This window comes from Entelurus aequoreus, linkage group LG06, assembly GCF_033978785.1.
Source record: "Entelurus aequoreus isolate RoL-2023_Sb linkage group LG06, RoL_Eaeq_v1.1, whole genome shotgun sequence".
In the NCBI taxonomy this organism is placed as follows: domain Eukaryota; kingdom Metazoa; phylum Chordata; class Actinopteri; order Syngnathiformes; family Syngnathidae; genus Entelurus; species Entelurus aequoreus.
The window spans coordinates 43,897,073-43,914,052 of NC_084736.1; the positions used below are offsets into that span (position 1 = coordinate 43,897,073).

Genomic DNA, 16,980 nt, shown 5'->3' on the forward strand with positions numbered 1-16,980 from the left:
AAAAAAAGTTTATTGTTGTTGGTAAACAAGAGACAATGTGAGATTGTCATCACACTTCAACATCTCTCAATGCTTCTTCTTTGCTAGTTCAGAATGGCAAATGAAAATATGTTCTGAGTTACCTTATCCTGGATAAATAAATGTATGAATACAAAACCCAAAACCAGTGAAGTTGGCACGTTGTGTAAATGGTAAATAAAAACAGAATACAATGATTTGCAAATTCTTTGCAACCTTTATTCAATTGAATAGACTGCAAAGACAAAATATTCAATGTTCGAACTCCATCCATTGTCTACCCCTTATACCCTTCGGGGTCGCGGGGGGCGCTGGAGCCTATCTCAGCTGCGTTCGGGCGGAAGGCGGAGTACACCCTGGACGAGTCGCCACCTCATCGCAGTCAATGTTCGAACTGACAAACTAAATTTATTTTGCAAATAATCATTAACTTAGAATTTAATGGCAGCAACACTTTGCAAAACATTTGGAAGAGGGGCATTTTACCACTGTGTTACATGGCCATAAAGGAGATCCATTTTTGAAGCTTTTCAGGTGGAATTCTTTCCCATTCTTGCTGTATTGTACGCTTCATAATGCGCCACACATTTTCAATGGGAGACAGGTCTGGACTACAGGCAGGCCAGTCTAGTACCCGCACTCTTTTACTATGAAGCCACACTGTTGTAACACTTGACTTGGCATTGTCTTGCTGAAATAAGCAGGGGTGTCCATGATAACATTGCTTGGATGGCAACATATGTTGCTCCAAAACCTGTATGTACCTTTCAGCATTAATGGCGCCTTCACAGATGTGTAAGTTACCCATGTCTTGGCCCCATACCATCACAGATGCTGGCTTTTCAACTCTGTGCCTAGAACAGACCTGATGGTTCTTTTCCTCTTTGTTCCGGAGGACACGACGTCTACAGTTTCCAAAAACAATTTGAAATGTGGACTCGTCAGACCACAGAACACTTTTCCACTTTGCATCAGTCCATCTTAGATAACCTCAGACACAGAGAAGTCGGCTGCGTTTCTGGGTGTTGTTGATAAATGGCTTTTGCTTTGTATGGTAGAGTTTTAACTTGCACTTACAGATGTAGCGACCAACTGTAGTTACTGACAGCTGGTTTCTGAAGTGTTCCTGAGCCCACGTGGTGATACTGATGTCACTTTTTGATGCAGTACCGCTTGAGGGATCGAAGGTCCATAATATCATCGCTTAGGTGCAGTGATTTCTCCAGATTATCTGAACCTTTTGATGATATTACGGACCGTAGATGGTGAAATCCCTAAATTCCTTGCAATAGCTCATTGAGAAATGTTGTTTATAGATTGCTCGACAATTTGCTCACGCATTTGTTCACAAAGTGGTGACCCTCGCCCCATCCTTGTTTGTGAATGACTGAGCATTTCATGGAAGCTGCTTTTATACCCAATCATGGCACCCACCTTTTCCTAATTACCCTGTTCACCTGTGGAATGTTTGAAAATAAGTGTTTGATGAGCATTCCTCAACTTTCTTAGTCTTTTTTGCTACATGTGCCAGCTTTTTTGAAACATGTTGCTGGCATCAAATTCCAAATGAGCTAATATTTGCAGAAAATAACAACGTTTTCCGGTTCAAACGTTAAGTATCTTGTCTTTGCAGTCTATTCAATTAAATATAAGTTGAAAAGGATTTGCAAATCATTGTATTCTGTTTTTATTTACCATTTACACAAAGTGCCAACTTCACTGGTTTTGGGGTTTGTACATGTTAACTAGGAAGTGAATGCTTATATACGACATCACCCAGAAGGCTTAGAGTCGTAGACAGGTACCTGGAAGTGGGTCTGAGCTATGCATGAGGACGACAATTGTCCGTTTGAGCTATAAAGTCCAATCACCTGCATGTGGGAGAGGGGCGGGGAGTAAAACACGGAGGGGATCCAATCCGACATACTGTCTTTGGAAGGCACGGTGTTTTGATTTTTCGCTGGGAAAACACAATATGTCCTCTACACCTGGGAGAAATAGAAGACATATGGACGCTCATACTGTACTGAATTACTGTTATTATTAAAGAGCAGGAGCAAGACTGCTTACTCTACCACTACTTTTGTTGCATGCCAATTTAATAAGCAAGATAACAGCGGTGTCATGGAGTAAGCCGTGCCCGGCCTGGGCTGCAGCTGCTTATTTAATTTTTTTGTACAAATGAATGTTTTTTGGCTTTGTTTAGTTTTTTACATGGGAGCAGGCAAAAATAAGATGCGAAGTAATCAAAACAAAGACGATAACACAATGGGCGGTATAGCTCGGTTGGTAGAGTGGCCGTGCCAGCAACTTGATGGTTGCAGGTTCGATCCCCGCTTCCGCCATCCTAGTCACTGCCGTTGTGTCCTTGGGCAAGACACTTTACCCACCTGCTCCCAGTGCCACCCACACTGGTTTAAATGTAACTTAGATATTGGGGTTCACTATGTAAAAGCGCTTTGAGTCACTAGAGAAAAGCGCTATATAAATATAGTTCACTTCACTTCACAATTAACTGTAAAAGTATAAATAGGAGGCGAAAATGTTGACAGAAACTGAATCCTATTATATTTAATTTCGTCTTGTCCATGGGTGGGACAAGTTCGGTATATATCCAATCACAGCTCTTTGATGGTGTACGTCGAAAGAGGGGTGGGGGTTAGTTATGAGTAACAGCCAATCAGGCGCATTTCCTTGCGAGGTCAGGAAGTCACCGTCAAAACCAAAAAGTGTGGTTTTAACATGTTCCACATCGTAACATGTGTACACCTGGGAGAAACTGAAAAGGACACATTTCATTTTTACTCCTATGATGCCATCAGCCGGCGAGTCGTCAATCGCGACGTCATCACAACCTTGAGTCAAATCTATTATTTGCTGCTGTCGGTTTGGTGGCAAAAATTGATTCCGTGCCAAAAATGGATTCCAGCGGGCGCGCCGCGAGAGCACATGTCTTACATGTTATCAGTTGTGGACAAAGACCCAGCATTGCAGCTTTAGCAAGAGTGTGCGCTCCTACGGCGGGTATACATTTTTGGCAGAGGCTCCCCTGAAAAAAAATGATGCCCAACCCCCCCGGATATTTTTCTGCAGCCGAGTCTGGATAACAGCACAGCGCACTTTGAGCGATGTCCTCGGCACACGGTTCAACTATTCAATACTTGACAACCCAAGAAACACAACTTTGTCGATTTTTCAAGCTAGCACACAAAGAAAGACAGTTATGCTGGATCAATTAAAATGTACACAATACAGATTAAAACTAATTTGTGTCAGAAACAGATGTTTACGTGATAATATATCATAGTGTAGGTGTTTATTACACTTTGCATTCATATTTTGTTTAATTTTTGTCGTGTTTTGCTTGATTGTAAAAGATGTCTATCGAGGAGCTGGTCTGAGAAGTAAAAGAGGAGCGACGTTCATATGTTGTTAATATTCAGTGTTTTATTGTTCATAGTTAATATTGTAAATCCCACTTTCTTTATTTTCATGTACATTGTGGGTGTCCCGTTCAGTAAAAAACTGTAAAATTTAGTTTTTTTGACGTGACATAACGTTTTTAGAACTCTATCGGACGTTGAGACTTTTGATGTTAGTGCAGTGGTTCTTAACCTGGGTTCGATCGAACCCTATGGTGTACGGTGAGTCGGCCTCAGGGGTTCGGCGGAGCCTCCGCCGTGGAGGTCAAGACACACCCGAATCATCGTATAAATAAAAACTTCTCCCTATCGGCGTATTATGGATACCCCCAAACAAAGTTCCCTTTAATTTTACATCTGATTTGCAGGTGTTTAATTTGTTGTGAGTTCATGCACTGTGTTGGTTTTGTTCTTTGAACAAGGTGATGTTCATGCACGGTTCATTTTGTGCACCAGTAAAAAAAACATAACTTTGTCTTGAATTTGAAAAAAAAAACATTTTATTTTTCACTAAAGAAGGCTACGGTGAATGCGCATATGGAACTGGTGGGGTTCGGTACCTCCAACAAGGTTAAGAACCACTGTGTTAGTGTTCCTGAAAAAAGGGACTCAAACATGCAGATTTTTCCATCTAAACGTGTATATATCATTTATACACACATACACATTGGCCCCCCCATACACCTTTTTTTCTCTCAATGTGGCCCCCGAGTTAAAATATTTGCCCAGCTCTGCACTAAACCCTTCTTTCTCTCCTACAGAGACATTCATAGGGAGTGCAAATCTTGCAATCAGCCTTGTTGAACTAACGGAGGGAAAAGAGAAGATGTTGCTGTGACAGCTGATGTCTTTGTTTCGTGCTCTTGTCTCGCGTGACAATAGAGGAGGGAGGGAAAGCACCTTTACTTTTTAGTGCAAGGCGGCATGTTTACTTATAATCCCCATCATCAATGGCAGCTCAACTTCAATGATAAACACCACAAATAAGTGTGGGAAATAGACAATGAATGGGTGTTTCCATAAGAAGGTGGACTCCATACTTCTGATAAAGGGTTCAAGAAAGGGGCGCCAATAACTGATCGCAGGTCCGTTTCAGCACCACCAGTGGACGGACAGCTCCCCCCCCCCCCCACACACACATACACTATAAGCACTCACCTCCACAAGCGCATAGGAAAGTGTAAACGATGAAGAGCAGCATCCTCCCCCTCCTCCCCATCATCGTCATCATCCACATGGTTCCGTGGGTTCCGTGGTCGTGGTGGGCTCGAGCCGCGATGCAGCTCACAGCTCGCTGCTGCTGTGCCCGCTTTACATTTTACATCCTTCTTTTTTTCTTTTTTTGGTGGCTCATCGCCCAGCTGTTAGTGCATGACGTCATCCGGCTCGCCGCCCACTGGTGGGCTTTTGATTGGACAGCTTCCGTGGTGGATGAGATTCTCATTGGAGGGTCGGTGATGTCAGTCCGAAGAGAGAGAGAGGGGGAAGGTGGGGAGGGGGAGGAGGGGGCGCGCACGCAGGGTTTGCAGCAGCGACCACGTTGTGCGCGCGCACGCTGCCCAAGTTTACTACACTGCAACGAGACGGGGATGCAATTAGTGTGTCATCTTTGTAACGATATGACGACACTGTGCAGGGATGGTCATCGGACACACATGATTATGTAATCTAATGAGTCAAATACAGTTCTTAGTCATACTGACCAGATGATATATGAAGCAGCCTGTAGATGAGAAGGTGTGCACACAAACATCGTCACGCACGTACAGAGCTGAGAAGGAGAGATATGGAGAATTCGTTTTTGACAGGAATGACAAGAAAAAAACAGAAAAGGCGTTATAATTGAGAAACACCGGCTAATGTTATCAAGGCAATATTTTGGCTAAAAAATACTTCTAAAGCCAAAATTAGGTGTTACATTTTAGTTATAATTTCTAATGAAATCATGCTGGAAAGTAAAAAATATCTTACAGAAGTCAGTGGTAATCGGTAAATGATGCCTCAATGAGTGGATGGCACATTCACTAGCTGCACCAATAATGTGTTGATGTTTCATAATGGGTGTCCGCCATCTGTTGGTTTAAAAAAGGCATTACATTTGACCAGCAAATAAAATTAATTGTTAGCAAATGTTGCTGGCCTTTTTTTTAACAAATATCTGCGCAGAAAAAGAGTATGAAATGTGCAAAATTTGGCCAATAATTACTTCTAAAGCTGGAATCATTAGCTATAATTTCTAATGAAATCATGCTGGAAAGTTAAAAAAAAAACATCTTACAGAAGTCAGTGGTAATCGGTGAATGACGCCTCAATGAGTGCATGGCACACTCACTAGCTGCACCAATAATGTGTGGTGTTTCATAATGTGTGTCTGCCATCTGCTGGTTTAAAAAAGTAATTACATTTGACCAGCAAATCAAATTAATAGTTAGCAAATGTTGTTGCCTTTTTTTTTTTTTTTTTAACAAATAGCTGCGCAAAAAACAGTATGGAATGTGCAAAATTTGGCCAATAAATACTTCTAAAGCTGGAATTTTTAGTTATAGTTTCTAATGAAATCATGCTGGAAAGTAAAAAAATAAATACAATTTAAAAAAGTCCAGGAAAAATAACACAAAGCATCTCACAAAAATCAGTAGTGATGGGTAAATGATGCTTCAAGGAGTGTATGGCACACTCACTAGCTGCACTGATAACATGTTGTTTCGAAATAGATGTCTGCCGTCTGCTGGATTAAAAAAGTCATTACATTTGATCAGAAAATAAAATTAAAACTTGGCAAAGGTTTTTTTTTTGTTAAATAGTTGCGTGGATAAGAGTATGAAATCTGCTATATTTGGCCAATAAATGCTTCAAAAGCTGGAATTATTAGTTAGTTTCTAAAATAAAATTAATGTTGGGAAGTAAAAATAAAAACCATCCATCCATCCATTTTCTACCGCTTGTCCCTTTTTGGGGTCGCGGGGGGTGCTGGAGCCTATCTCAGCTGCATTCGGGCGGAAGGCGGGGTACACCCTGGACAAGTCAAAAAATAAAAACCAAAAAAATTCAAAAGTCCAGAAAAAAAACAAGCATCTCACTAAAGTCAGTAGTGAAGGGTAAATGATGCCATGAGGACTGTATGACACATATACATACAGTCATGGTCAAAAGTTGACATACACTTGTGAAGGACATAATGTCGTGGCTGTCTTGAGTTTCTAATAATTTCTACAACTCTTATTTTTTTGTGATTGAGTGATTGTAGCACATACTTGTTTGTCACTTCTTTCTTCTTTTATGAATTTATTATTGGTCTACTGAAAATGTGACCAAATCTGCTGGGTCAATACAGCAACATACATTATCAATTTTTGTGATGTAGAAAAGTTACAATCAAATCAAATTAGTTTCGTGGCATGGCCTCTTAACTTCATGTGAGTGATTATGATTGATGACACCTGTTGACTTCTCTGAGCCCATTTAAATACGGCTCATGTGATGCAGTCATTAGACTCGGTTACAAACGCGACAATGGGAAAGTCAAAGGAACTCAGCACAGATCTGAAAAAATGAATCATTGAGTTGAACACTTGGAGCCATTTCAAAGCAGCTTAAGGTCCCAAAAGCAACTGTGCAGACAATTGTTCGTAAGAATAAAGTGCATGGCACATTTTTGTCACTGCCACAATCAGGAAGAAAACGCAAGCTATTACTTGCTGCTGAGAGAAAATTAGTCAGGATGATCAAGAGTCAACCCAGCACCACCACACCTTAAGGCTCGTCTAAAGTTTGCTGCTGATCACATGGACAAAGATAAGACCTTCTGGAGGAAAGTTTGGGGTCAGATGAAACAAAAACTGAGCTGTTTGGCCACAATACCCAGCAATATGTTAGGAGGAGAAAAGGTGAGGCCTTTAATCCCGGGAACACCATGCCTACTGTCAAGCATGGTGGTGGTAGTATTATACTCTGGGCCTGTTTTACTGCCAATGGAACAGGTGCTTTACAGAGAGTAAATGGGACAATGAAAAAGGAGGATTACCTCCAAATTCTTCAGGACAATGACCACAAACACACGTCAAAAGTGGTAAAGGAATTGCTAAATCAGGCTAGAATGAAGGTTTTAGAATGGCCTTCCCAAACTCCGGTGGACAATGCTGAAGAAACAAGTCCATGTCAGAAAACCAACAAATTTAGCTGAACAGCACAAATTTTGTCAAGAGGAGTGGTCAGAAATTCAACCAGAAGCTTGCCAGAAATAATAACATTGCTGTATGTATACTTTCGACCCAGCAGATTTAGTCACATTTTCAGTAGACCCATAATAAATTCATAAAAGAAACAAACTTCATGAAAGTTTTTTGTGACCAACTAGTATGTGCTCCAATCACTCTATCACAAAAAGATAAGTTGTAGAAATGATTGGAAACTAAATACAGCCATGACATTATGTTCTTTACAAGTGTATGTAAACTTTTGACCACGACTGTATGTGTGTGTGTGTAAATATAAATATAAATATAAATATATATATATATATATATATATATATATATATATATATATATATATATATATATATACAAACCCCGTTTCCATATGAGTTGGGAAATTGTGTTAGATGTAAATATAAACGGAATACAATGATTTGCAAATCCTGTTCAACCCATATTCAGTTGAATATGTTACAAAGACAACATATTTGATGTTCAAACTGATAAACTTTTTTTTTTTTTTGCAAAAAATCATTAACTTTAGAATTTGATGCCAGCAACATGTGACAAAGAAGTTGGGAAAGGTGGAAATAAATACTGATAAAAGTTGAGGAATGCTCATCAAACACTTATTTGGAACATCCCACAGGTGAACAGGCAAATTGGGAACAGGTGGGTGCCATGATTGGGTATAAAAGTAGATTCCATGAAATGCTCAGTCATTCACAAACAAGGATTGGGCGAGGGTCACCACTTTGTCAACAAATGCGAGAGCAAATTGTTGAACAGTTTAGGAAAAACCTTTCTCAACCAGCTATTGCAAGGAATTTAGGGATTTCACCGTCTACGGTCCGTAATATCATCAAAGGGTTCAGAGAATCTGGAGAAATCACTGCACATAAGCAGCTAAGCCCGTGACCTTCGATCCCTCAGGCTGTACTGCATCAACAAGCGACATCAGTGTGTAAAGGATATCACCACATGGGCTCAGGAACACTTCAGAAACCCACTGTCAGTAACTACAGTTGGTCGCTACATATGTAAGTGCAAGTTAAAACTCTCCTATGCAAGGCGAAAACCGTTTATCAACAACACCCAGAAACGTCGTTGGCTTCGCTGAGCTCATCTAAGATGGACTGATACAAAGTGGAAAAGTGTTCTGTGGTCTGACGAGTCCACATTTCAAATTGTTTTTGGAAACTGTGGACGTTGTGTCCTCCGGACCAAAGAGGAAAAGAACCATCCGGATTGTTATAGGCGCAAAGTTGAAAAGCCAGCATCTGTGATGGTACGGGGGTGTATTAGTGCCCAAGACATGGGTAACTTACACATCTGTGAAGGCACCATTAATACTGAAAGGTACATACAGGTTTTGGAGCAACATATGTTGCCATCCAAGCAACGTTACCATGGACGCCCCTGCTTATTTCAGCAAGACAATGCCAAGCCACGTGTTACATCAACGTGGCTTCATAGTAAAAGAGTGCGGGTACTAGACTGGCCTGCCTGTAGTCCAGACCTGTCTCCCATTGAAAATGTGTGGCGCATTATGAAGCCTAAAATACCACAATGGAGACCCCCGGAATGTTGAGCAACTTAAGCTGTACATCAAGCAAGAATGGGAAAGAATTCCATCTGAGAAGCTTAAAAAATGTGTCTCCTCAGTTCCCAAACCTTTACTGAGTGTTGTTAAAAGGAAAGGCCATGTAGCACAGTGGTGAACATGCCCTTTCCCAACTACTTTGGCACGTGTTGCAGCCATAAAATTCTAAGTTAATCATTATTTGCAAAAAAAAAATTTAGTTTATGAGTTTGAACATTAAATATCTTGTCTTTGTAGTGCATTCAATTGAATATGGGTTGAAAAGGATTTGCAAATCATTGTATTCCGTTTATATTTACATTTACCTACAAATTTCTAGGTATAATGATTGATGATAAATTGAACTGGAAATCTCACGTAAAAAATATACAACATAAAGTTGCAAGAAACACATCAATAATGAATAAAGCAAAACATGTTGTAGACCAAAAATCCCTTCATATTCTCTACTGCTCACTAGTGTTACCATATCTGAGCTACTGTGTAGAAATATGGGGAAATAATTACAAAAGTAGACTTCATTCATTAACGGTGTTACAAAAAAGATCAATTAGAATAATACATAATGTTGGATATAGAGAACATACAAACCCTTTATTTATTGAATCAAAAATACTGAAATTCCACGACATAGTGAATTTGCAAACAGCTAAAATTATGCACAAAGCAAACTATAACCTGCTACCCAAGAATATACAACAATTCTTCTAAAAAAAAAGAGGAGAAATATAATCTTAGAGAAAAACGTAATTTAAAACATTTGTTTGCACGTACAACACTTAAGACCTTCAGTATATCAGTATGTGGAATTAAATTATGGAATGGATTAAGCAAAGCAATCAAACAATGTACTAATATGATCCACTTCAAGAAACTCTTCTAACTTAAAGTGTTTACAAAGTACAAAGAAGAAGAACCATGATAAACATTCTCAATTTATTTCATCCATCCATTCATTCATTCTTAAAGTAATCTTACTTGTCTCATCATATGAAATATGACTTACTTCACCAATTATTATTATCGAATTCTTACTATTATTTATTTATTTATTTTTATTGTGATTACTTATGGAGTTTATTGTGAATAAATTGTGAACAGGAAGTGAACAAAAAGTTTTGCAACTGTTATGTAAAGAAAAGGGGTAGGATTAAATAAGCTCTGCTTCTTCATACTCCTTTTCGAACATGTTGAAAAGAGAAACTGGAAATTGTGATGTATCATGTTGTATGCTTGAATGTTCGAAATAAACTCAAACTCAAACTCAAACATCTAACACAATTTCCCAACTCATATGGAAACGGGGTTTGTACGTAAGTATATATATGCATATACATATGTATACATATATATACACACACATACATATACAAATAGATTTGTTTAAATAGAAATAAATATTGATACAAAAATATATATAAATAAATACATCTATGTACGATATAGATTTTAGACCATGTTGCCCATCTCTAAAATGACAATAATGATTTAAAAAGCCAGTAATGACTAAATATATACAAGTGAGTACCAAGATATCTTTATTGTCAAGAATGATGGTAACATTGTGATGACATAGTGCTGCATGAGTGCTACCAACACAAGGGAGCTGCGGTTCATTGAGGGAAACATGCATTCCAAACATGTACTGTGACATTCTGACATGGTAAAACCTGGCTGTAAGGCAGTTTTTTACAAGCCCAAACACACCTCTAAGATGACAAGTAGTGTTCGGTAAAAATGCCGTTAAATGTAAAAATAAACACAACTGCCCCGAAGCCATTTAAGCATAAAGGAAGTTATAACAATATCGATGCTAATAATATGTGACTTTTAAAACTCTGGTACTAATATGAGGATTTCATAACCCTGATGCGAACCAGGTTCACACCTGTGTGACTCGCATGATGCAGAGATGGTACCATTGGAAAAGGAAGACACATTGAACATTTTTTACAGTGTTTCAATGCCAATACAATACCAATATTGGCCGATACCGATCGGATATCAGTACAATTTTTTTTTTGCGACACCTAGGAGCCACAACAATTCACCTCATGACTCAGTAAGTTGAATGATGTGGTTGGGTTGTACGGTATACCGGTACTAGTTTAGTATCGTGGTACTAATGAATCAAAAACGGTACTATACTCTGTTTGAAAAGTACCAGTTACCCCTTTTTTTTAACAGGCACGGCGCGTCGTCACATCATGACATTGCTGGTTTTACGAGCAGAGGAGCATGTTCGGCAGTGCACACACACGGAGTACTTACAAGCAGACACAGTGTGTATACAGAAAAGGGAGAATGGATGCATTTTGGCCTAAAAACTAAAGATAAAGGTAAAGTTATAACACTGAAACGCCCTCAGGAAGAGGTGCTTTAAGACGTGGCTAGCTAGCTAGCGGCTAACGTCCATCCGCTGTCGGCAGTGTTTTAGCTACTTCTTAATCACTAATCCTGGCCTCCATGGCGACAAATAAAGTAAGTGTCTTACAAGTAGCATTATCACTGCAGGACGAGGAATAGCTAAACATGCTTCACTACACACCCTAGGAGAATACAATAGCTCACCGTTAACAGCAAGCTAGCACCCCTGAATGTAAACAAATGCCATGGGTGGATCTACACCTGACATCCACAGTAATGATACCAAGCGCAGGAGCGTATCTAGTCGATACTACTATGATTAGATCGATATTTTTTATTGTCACAAAAACTTTCCTTTTTTCAAAATTCATAATATGTTTATAAAGTCAGGAAATATGTCCCTGGACACATGAGGACTTTGAATATGACCAATGTATGATCCTGTAACTACTTGGGATCGGATCGATACCTAAATTTGTGGTATCATCCAAAACTAATGTAAAGTATCAAACAACAGAAGAATAAGTGATTATTACATTTTAATAGAAGTGTAGACAGATCATGTTAAAACAGAAAATAAACAGATATTAACAGTAAATGAACAAGTAAATTAATAATTCATTTTTACAGCTTTTCCTTTATAATGTTGACAAAATAATAGAATAAGAAATAACACAATATGTCACTGCATACGTCAGCAGACTAATTAGGAGCCTTTGTTTGTTTACTTACTACTAAAAGACAAGTTGTCTAGTATGTTCACTATTTTATTTAAGCACAAATGTGTTCTTTGATTGCAATAATAAACATATGTTTAATGTACCCTAAGATTTTTTGGGTAAAATAAAGCCAATAATGCCATTTTTTGTGGTGCCCTTTATTTAGAAAAGTATCAAAATACATTTTGGTACTGGTACCAAAATATTGGTATCGGGACAACCCTGTGATGCGCACACGTTTGTTACTGGATACTTTCTTAAACGCTTCTGCCTTGGAGACTTTGTATGTGTAAGTAATGTGCAACTATAATAATTTGATACTGTTTTTCGAGTGGAATACTGTTCAATGAAGGACACTTATTACGTATGTCTAGCTTGTGTGCTATTATGTGCTTAACTGTTGTGCAGCTGCAAGCTCCCAGTAGACTACAGCCTACCATGTTTACCTTTTGAAAAGGCCCTCACTAAGAGAAAAGACCACCCTCCTGTGTTTATTGGAGGACATTTAGATGTTAACAAGCTGCAGGACTGTTCTAAAGTTTCATTTCTTTAGTATTGTCCGTTGAGATGATGCAACAAAACAGTTGCTGGAAGTGAGGGGTGAAACGTTGTTTTTATCAAACAATAATCAAGATTTCTCTAAGAAGTGGACACTGACTCACACTTGCAGAAGAATGACTTCAATGTGAGTCATAAACTTCTGAGTAGATTCGGTCAGGGTCCGGGGGGACATACATTAAACATGACACCGGGCAACCAAATATGAGAGGTCATTTCTTAGCTACAGATTCTTCTTAGAGAGATACATGCAATAATTTGAGTAGGGTTTGTCTAGCAAAGGAGAAAGAAAAACATCCTTTCTGTTGGACTTGAGAAATGGTTGCTAATGAGTCTTTTCTTAGCAGGTTCGATAAAAACAAACAAAATATTCCACTTAAAGTCCATAAAGGGGTGAATCATGGGCCAAGGAAGAAGGGACTAGAATTATCTCCATCAATGTTCCGTATCAGGAGTCTGTGGAGATAATTTTATAACGTTCTGGAGCATATTTAACAAAAAATATTACATAAAAAAACAGACAGTGAAAGAAAAGAGCAAACGGGGGAAATGTAGCGATAACATATTGACACAAATAACACAAAGATGCCATGTAGGCAGTGTTGTACTTTAGTCAAAAAGTCATACAAACTTTTAATTGACAGATAGATCCAAAGTTGATCTAGAGATTTAGGCAGGTAAAGTAAAATGACTTCTTTTTGACATTTTTATGAGTGGGGGCCTTTTGAAACTTTAGTCTGTTTTTTTAACTGTCATTGTTCAGAAAATAATAATGCACCAAAAGCAATGTTATTATTTACATATTTCATGCTCCAATTTCTTCACATCAAATATTCCACTTTGAACATTTTTTGGGGGGAAATGTGGCTTATTTGGTATTTTTACCATAAAAAACACGGGTTTTCTTTGTCAAAAATGACATAAAACATCCATCCACACATTTTCTACCGCTTGTCCCTTTCGCAGCCTATCAATTTTACATTACTTTAAGGTGTCCTCGTCTTTTCAGGAGAACCATGGAGAGCAGAAAAGAAATGCATAATGATTTTTGTTACTTTTACATGTATGAGGTTTCCTTATTTCCATGAAAAAAGTTTTTTTAGGCTCATACATTTTCAATACCTCCCCTCGGGGACATTTGATGAAAGAGGATGAAAGGATGGCCAGTAAACCGGCTTTAAAAAAATTGGTGGTAGATGCTGGAGTAGGCGGTGTGTGTGTGTGCGTGTGAGTCTACGCGTATGACACACACACACACAAACACACACACACACACACACACACACACACACACACACACACACACACACACACACACACACACACACACACACACACACACACACACACACACACACACACACACAGTATGGGGTCTGGAAGTTATTTCTGCTGCCAATTCTAAGTACAGCAGACTTTGTACCTTCCAACCTTCTAATGCACTGCAGCTGCACCAAAGTGTCCTGTAAATGCCACTTTTTTCTTTGTAAGTTAAACATCAAGTTAACCTGTGAAGTTGAACTTTTATTTATATATATATATATATATATATATATATATATATATATATATATATATATATATATATATATATACATATATATATATATATATATACACTACCGTTCAAAAGTTTGGGGTCACCCAAACAATTTTGTGGAATAGCCTTAATTTCTAAGAACAAGAATAGACTGTCGCGTTTCAGATCCATCCATCCATCTTCAACCGCTTATCCGGAATCGGGTCGCGGGGACAGCAGCTCCAGCAAAGACCCCCAGACTTCCCTCTCCAGAGCAACATTTGCGACTTCCTCCTGGGGAATCCCGAAGCGTTCCCAGGCCAGAGAGGAGATGTAATCCCCCCATCTGGTCCTTGGCCTGCCGCGGGGCCTCCTCCCAGTGGGACGTGCAACGAGGACCTCCCTAGGGAGACGCTCGTGAGGCATCCGCACGAGATGCCCGAACCACCTAAGCTGGCTCCTTTCCAAGCGAAGGAGCAGCGGCTCTACTCCGAGTCTCTCTCGGGTGACTGCACTTCTCACCCTATCTCTAAGGGAGATGCCAGCCACCCTTCTGAGGAAACTCATTTCGGCCGCTTGTATCCGCGATCTTATTCTTTCGGTCATTACCCACACTTCATGACCATAGGTGAGAGTAGGAATGTAGATAGCTCGGTAGACCGAGAGCTTTGCCTTCTGGCTCAGCTCCCGTTTCGTCACAACAGTGCGGCAGAGAGACTGCAATACTGCCCCAGCTGCTCCGATTCTCCGGCTGATTTCCTTCTCCATCTTTCCCTCACTCGTGAACAAGACCCCGAGATACTTAAACTCCTCCACCTGGGACAGAGTCCTGTCCCCTACCCGGACTGTACAAACCATCGGTTTCCTGCTGAGAACCATGGCCTCAGATTTGGAGATGCTGATCCTCATTCCAGCCGCTGAACACTCGGCTGCGAACCGATCCAGTGAGAGCTGAAGGTCACGAACCGAAGGTGCCATCAGGACCACATCATCTGCAAACAGCAGTGACGCAACCTTTAGCCCCCCGAGACGTATACCCTCTCCGCCATGGCCACGACTCCGCCTAGAAATCCTGTCCATGAAAATCACAAACAGGATAGGTGACAGAGCGCAGCCCTGGCGGAGACCAACCCCCACTGGAAACGGATCCGACTTACATCCAAGCACCCGGACACAACTCTCGCTTTGGTTGTACAGAGATTGGATGGCCCTCAACAGGGTTCCCCTCACTCCGTACTCCCTCAGCACCTCCCACAAGATCTCCCGAGGGACGCGGTCATACGCCTTCTCCAAATCCACAAAACACATGTAGACTGGATAGGCATACTCCCAGGCCCTCTCCAGGATTCCCGCAAGCGTAAAGAGTTGGTCAGTTGTTCCACGACCAGGACGGAATCCACATTGCTCCTCTTGAATCTGAGGTTCGACTATCGGCCGGACCCTCCTTTCCAGTACCTTGGCGTAAACTTTCCCAGGGAGGCTGAGTAGTGTGATACCCCTGTAATTAGCACACACCCTCTGGTCCCCCTTTTTGAAAAGGGGAACCACCACCCCAGTCTGCCACTCCCTCGGCACTGTCCCAGACTTCCACGCAATGTTGAAAAGGCGTATCAACCAAGACAGCCCATCAACACCCAGAGCCTTCAGCATTTCTGGACGGATCTCGTCAACCCCCGGAGCTTTGCCACTGTGGAGTTGTCTAACTACCTCAGTGACTTCACTCCGAGAGATCGACGTCGATCCCCCATCATCCTCAGGCCCTGCTCCTATCAGGGAGGGTGTGTCTGATGTATTTGGGTTCAGGAGTTCCTCAAAGTGCTCTTTCCAACGCCCCACGACTTCCTCACTTGAAGTCAGCAAAGTCCCATCCTTGCCGTACACAGCTTGGATGGTTCCCTGCTTCCCCCTCCTGAGGTGCCGTATGGTCTTCCAGAACAGCTTTGGTGCCGCCCGATAGTCCTTCTCCATGGATTCCCCGAACTGCTCCCACACCCTCTGCTTAGCCTCGTCCACAGCCACGGCCGCTGCCCTTCGGGCCCGTCGGTACCTTGCAACTGCCTCCGGAGTCCCCTGGGATAACATACCCCGGTAGGACTCCTTCTTCAGTCGGACGGCTTCCCTGACCACCACTGTCCACCAGGGTGTTCGAGGGTTACCGCCCCTTGAGGCACCTAAGACCTTCTGGCCACAGCTCGCATCTGCAGCTTTAGCAATAGAGGCTTTGAACATTGCCCATTCCTGTTCAATGTCCCCAACCTCCACAGGGATGGCAGAGAAGTCCCGCCGGAGGTGGGAGTTGAAGTCCTTCCGGACAGAGGACTCCTCCAAACGTTCCCAGTTCACCCGCACTACACGCTTGGGTTTGCCAGGTCTGTCCAGAGGTTTCCCCCGCCATCTAACCCAACTCACCACCAGATGGTGATCAGTTGACAGTTCAGCCCCTCTCTTCACCCGAGTGTCCAAAACATACGGCCTCAGATCAGCTGATACGATTACAAAATCGATCATTGATCTTTGGCCTAGGGTGCTCTGGTACCAGGTACACCTATGAGCATCCTTATGCTTGAACATGGTGTTT

General features: G+C 41.0%; 1 protein-coding gene across 1 annotated transcript in view; it reads right to left on the reverse strand.

Moving 5' to 3' along the window:
- Nucleotides 1-4,687, reverse strand: part of LOC133652230 (transmembrane protein 8B-like) — a 194,468-nt gene extending 189,781 nt beyond the window's left edge. Inside the window, exon 1 of the mRNA XM_062050745.1 lies at nucleotides 4,599-4,687. Within this exon, the coding sequence (XP_061906729.1) occupies nucleotides 4,599-4,677 (79 nt within the window). The 5' untranslated portion in view covers nucleotides 4,678-4,687. The remainder of the gene's footprint in view (nucleotides 1-4,598) is intronic.
- Nucleotides 4,688-16,980: the final 12,293 nt, after the last annotated feature.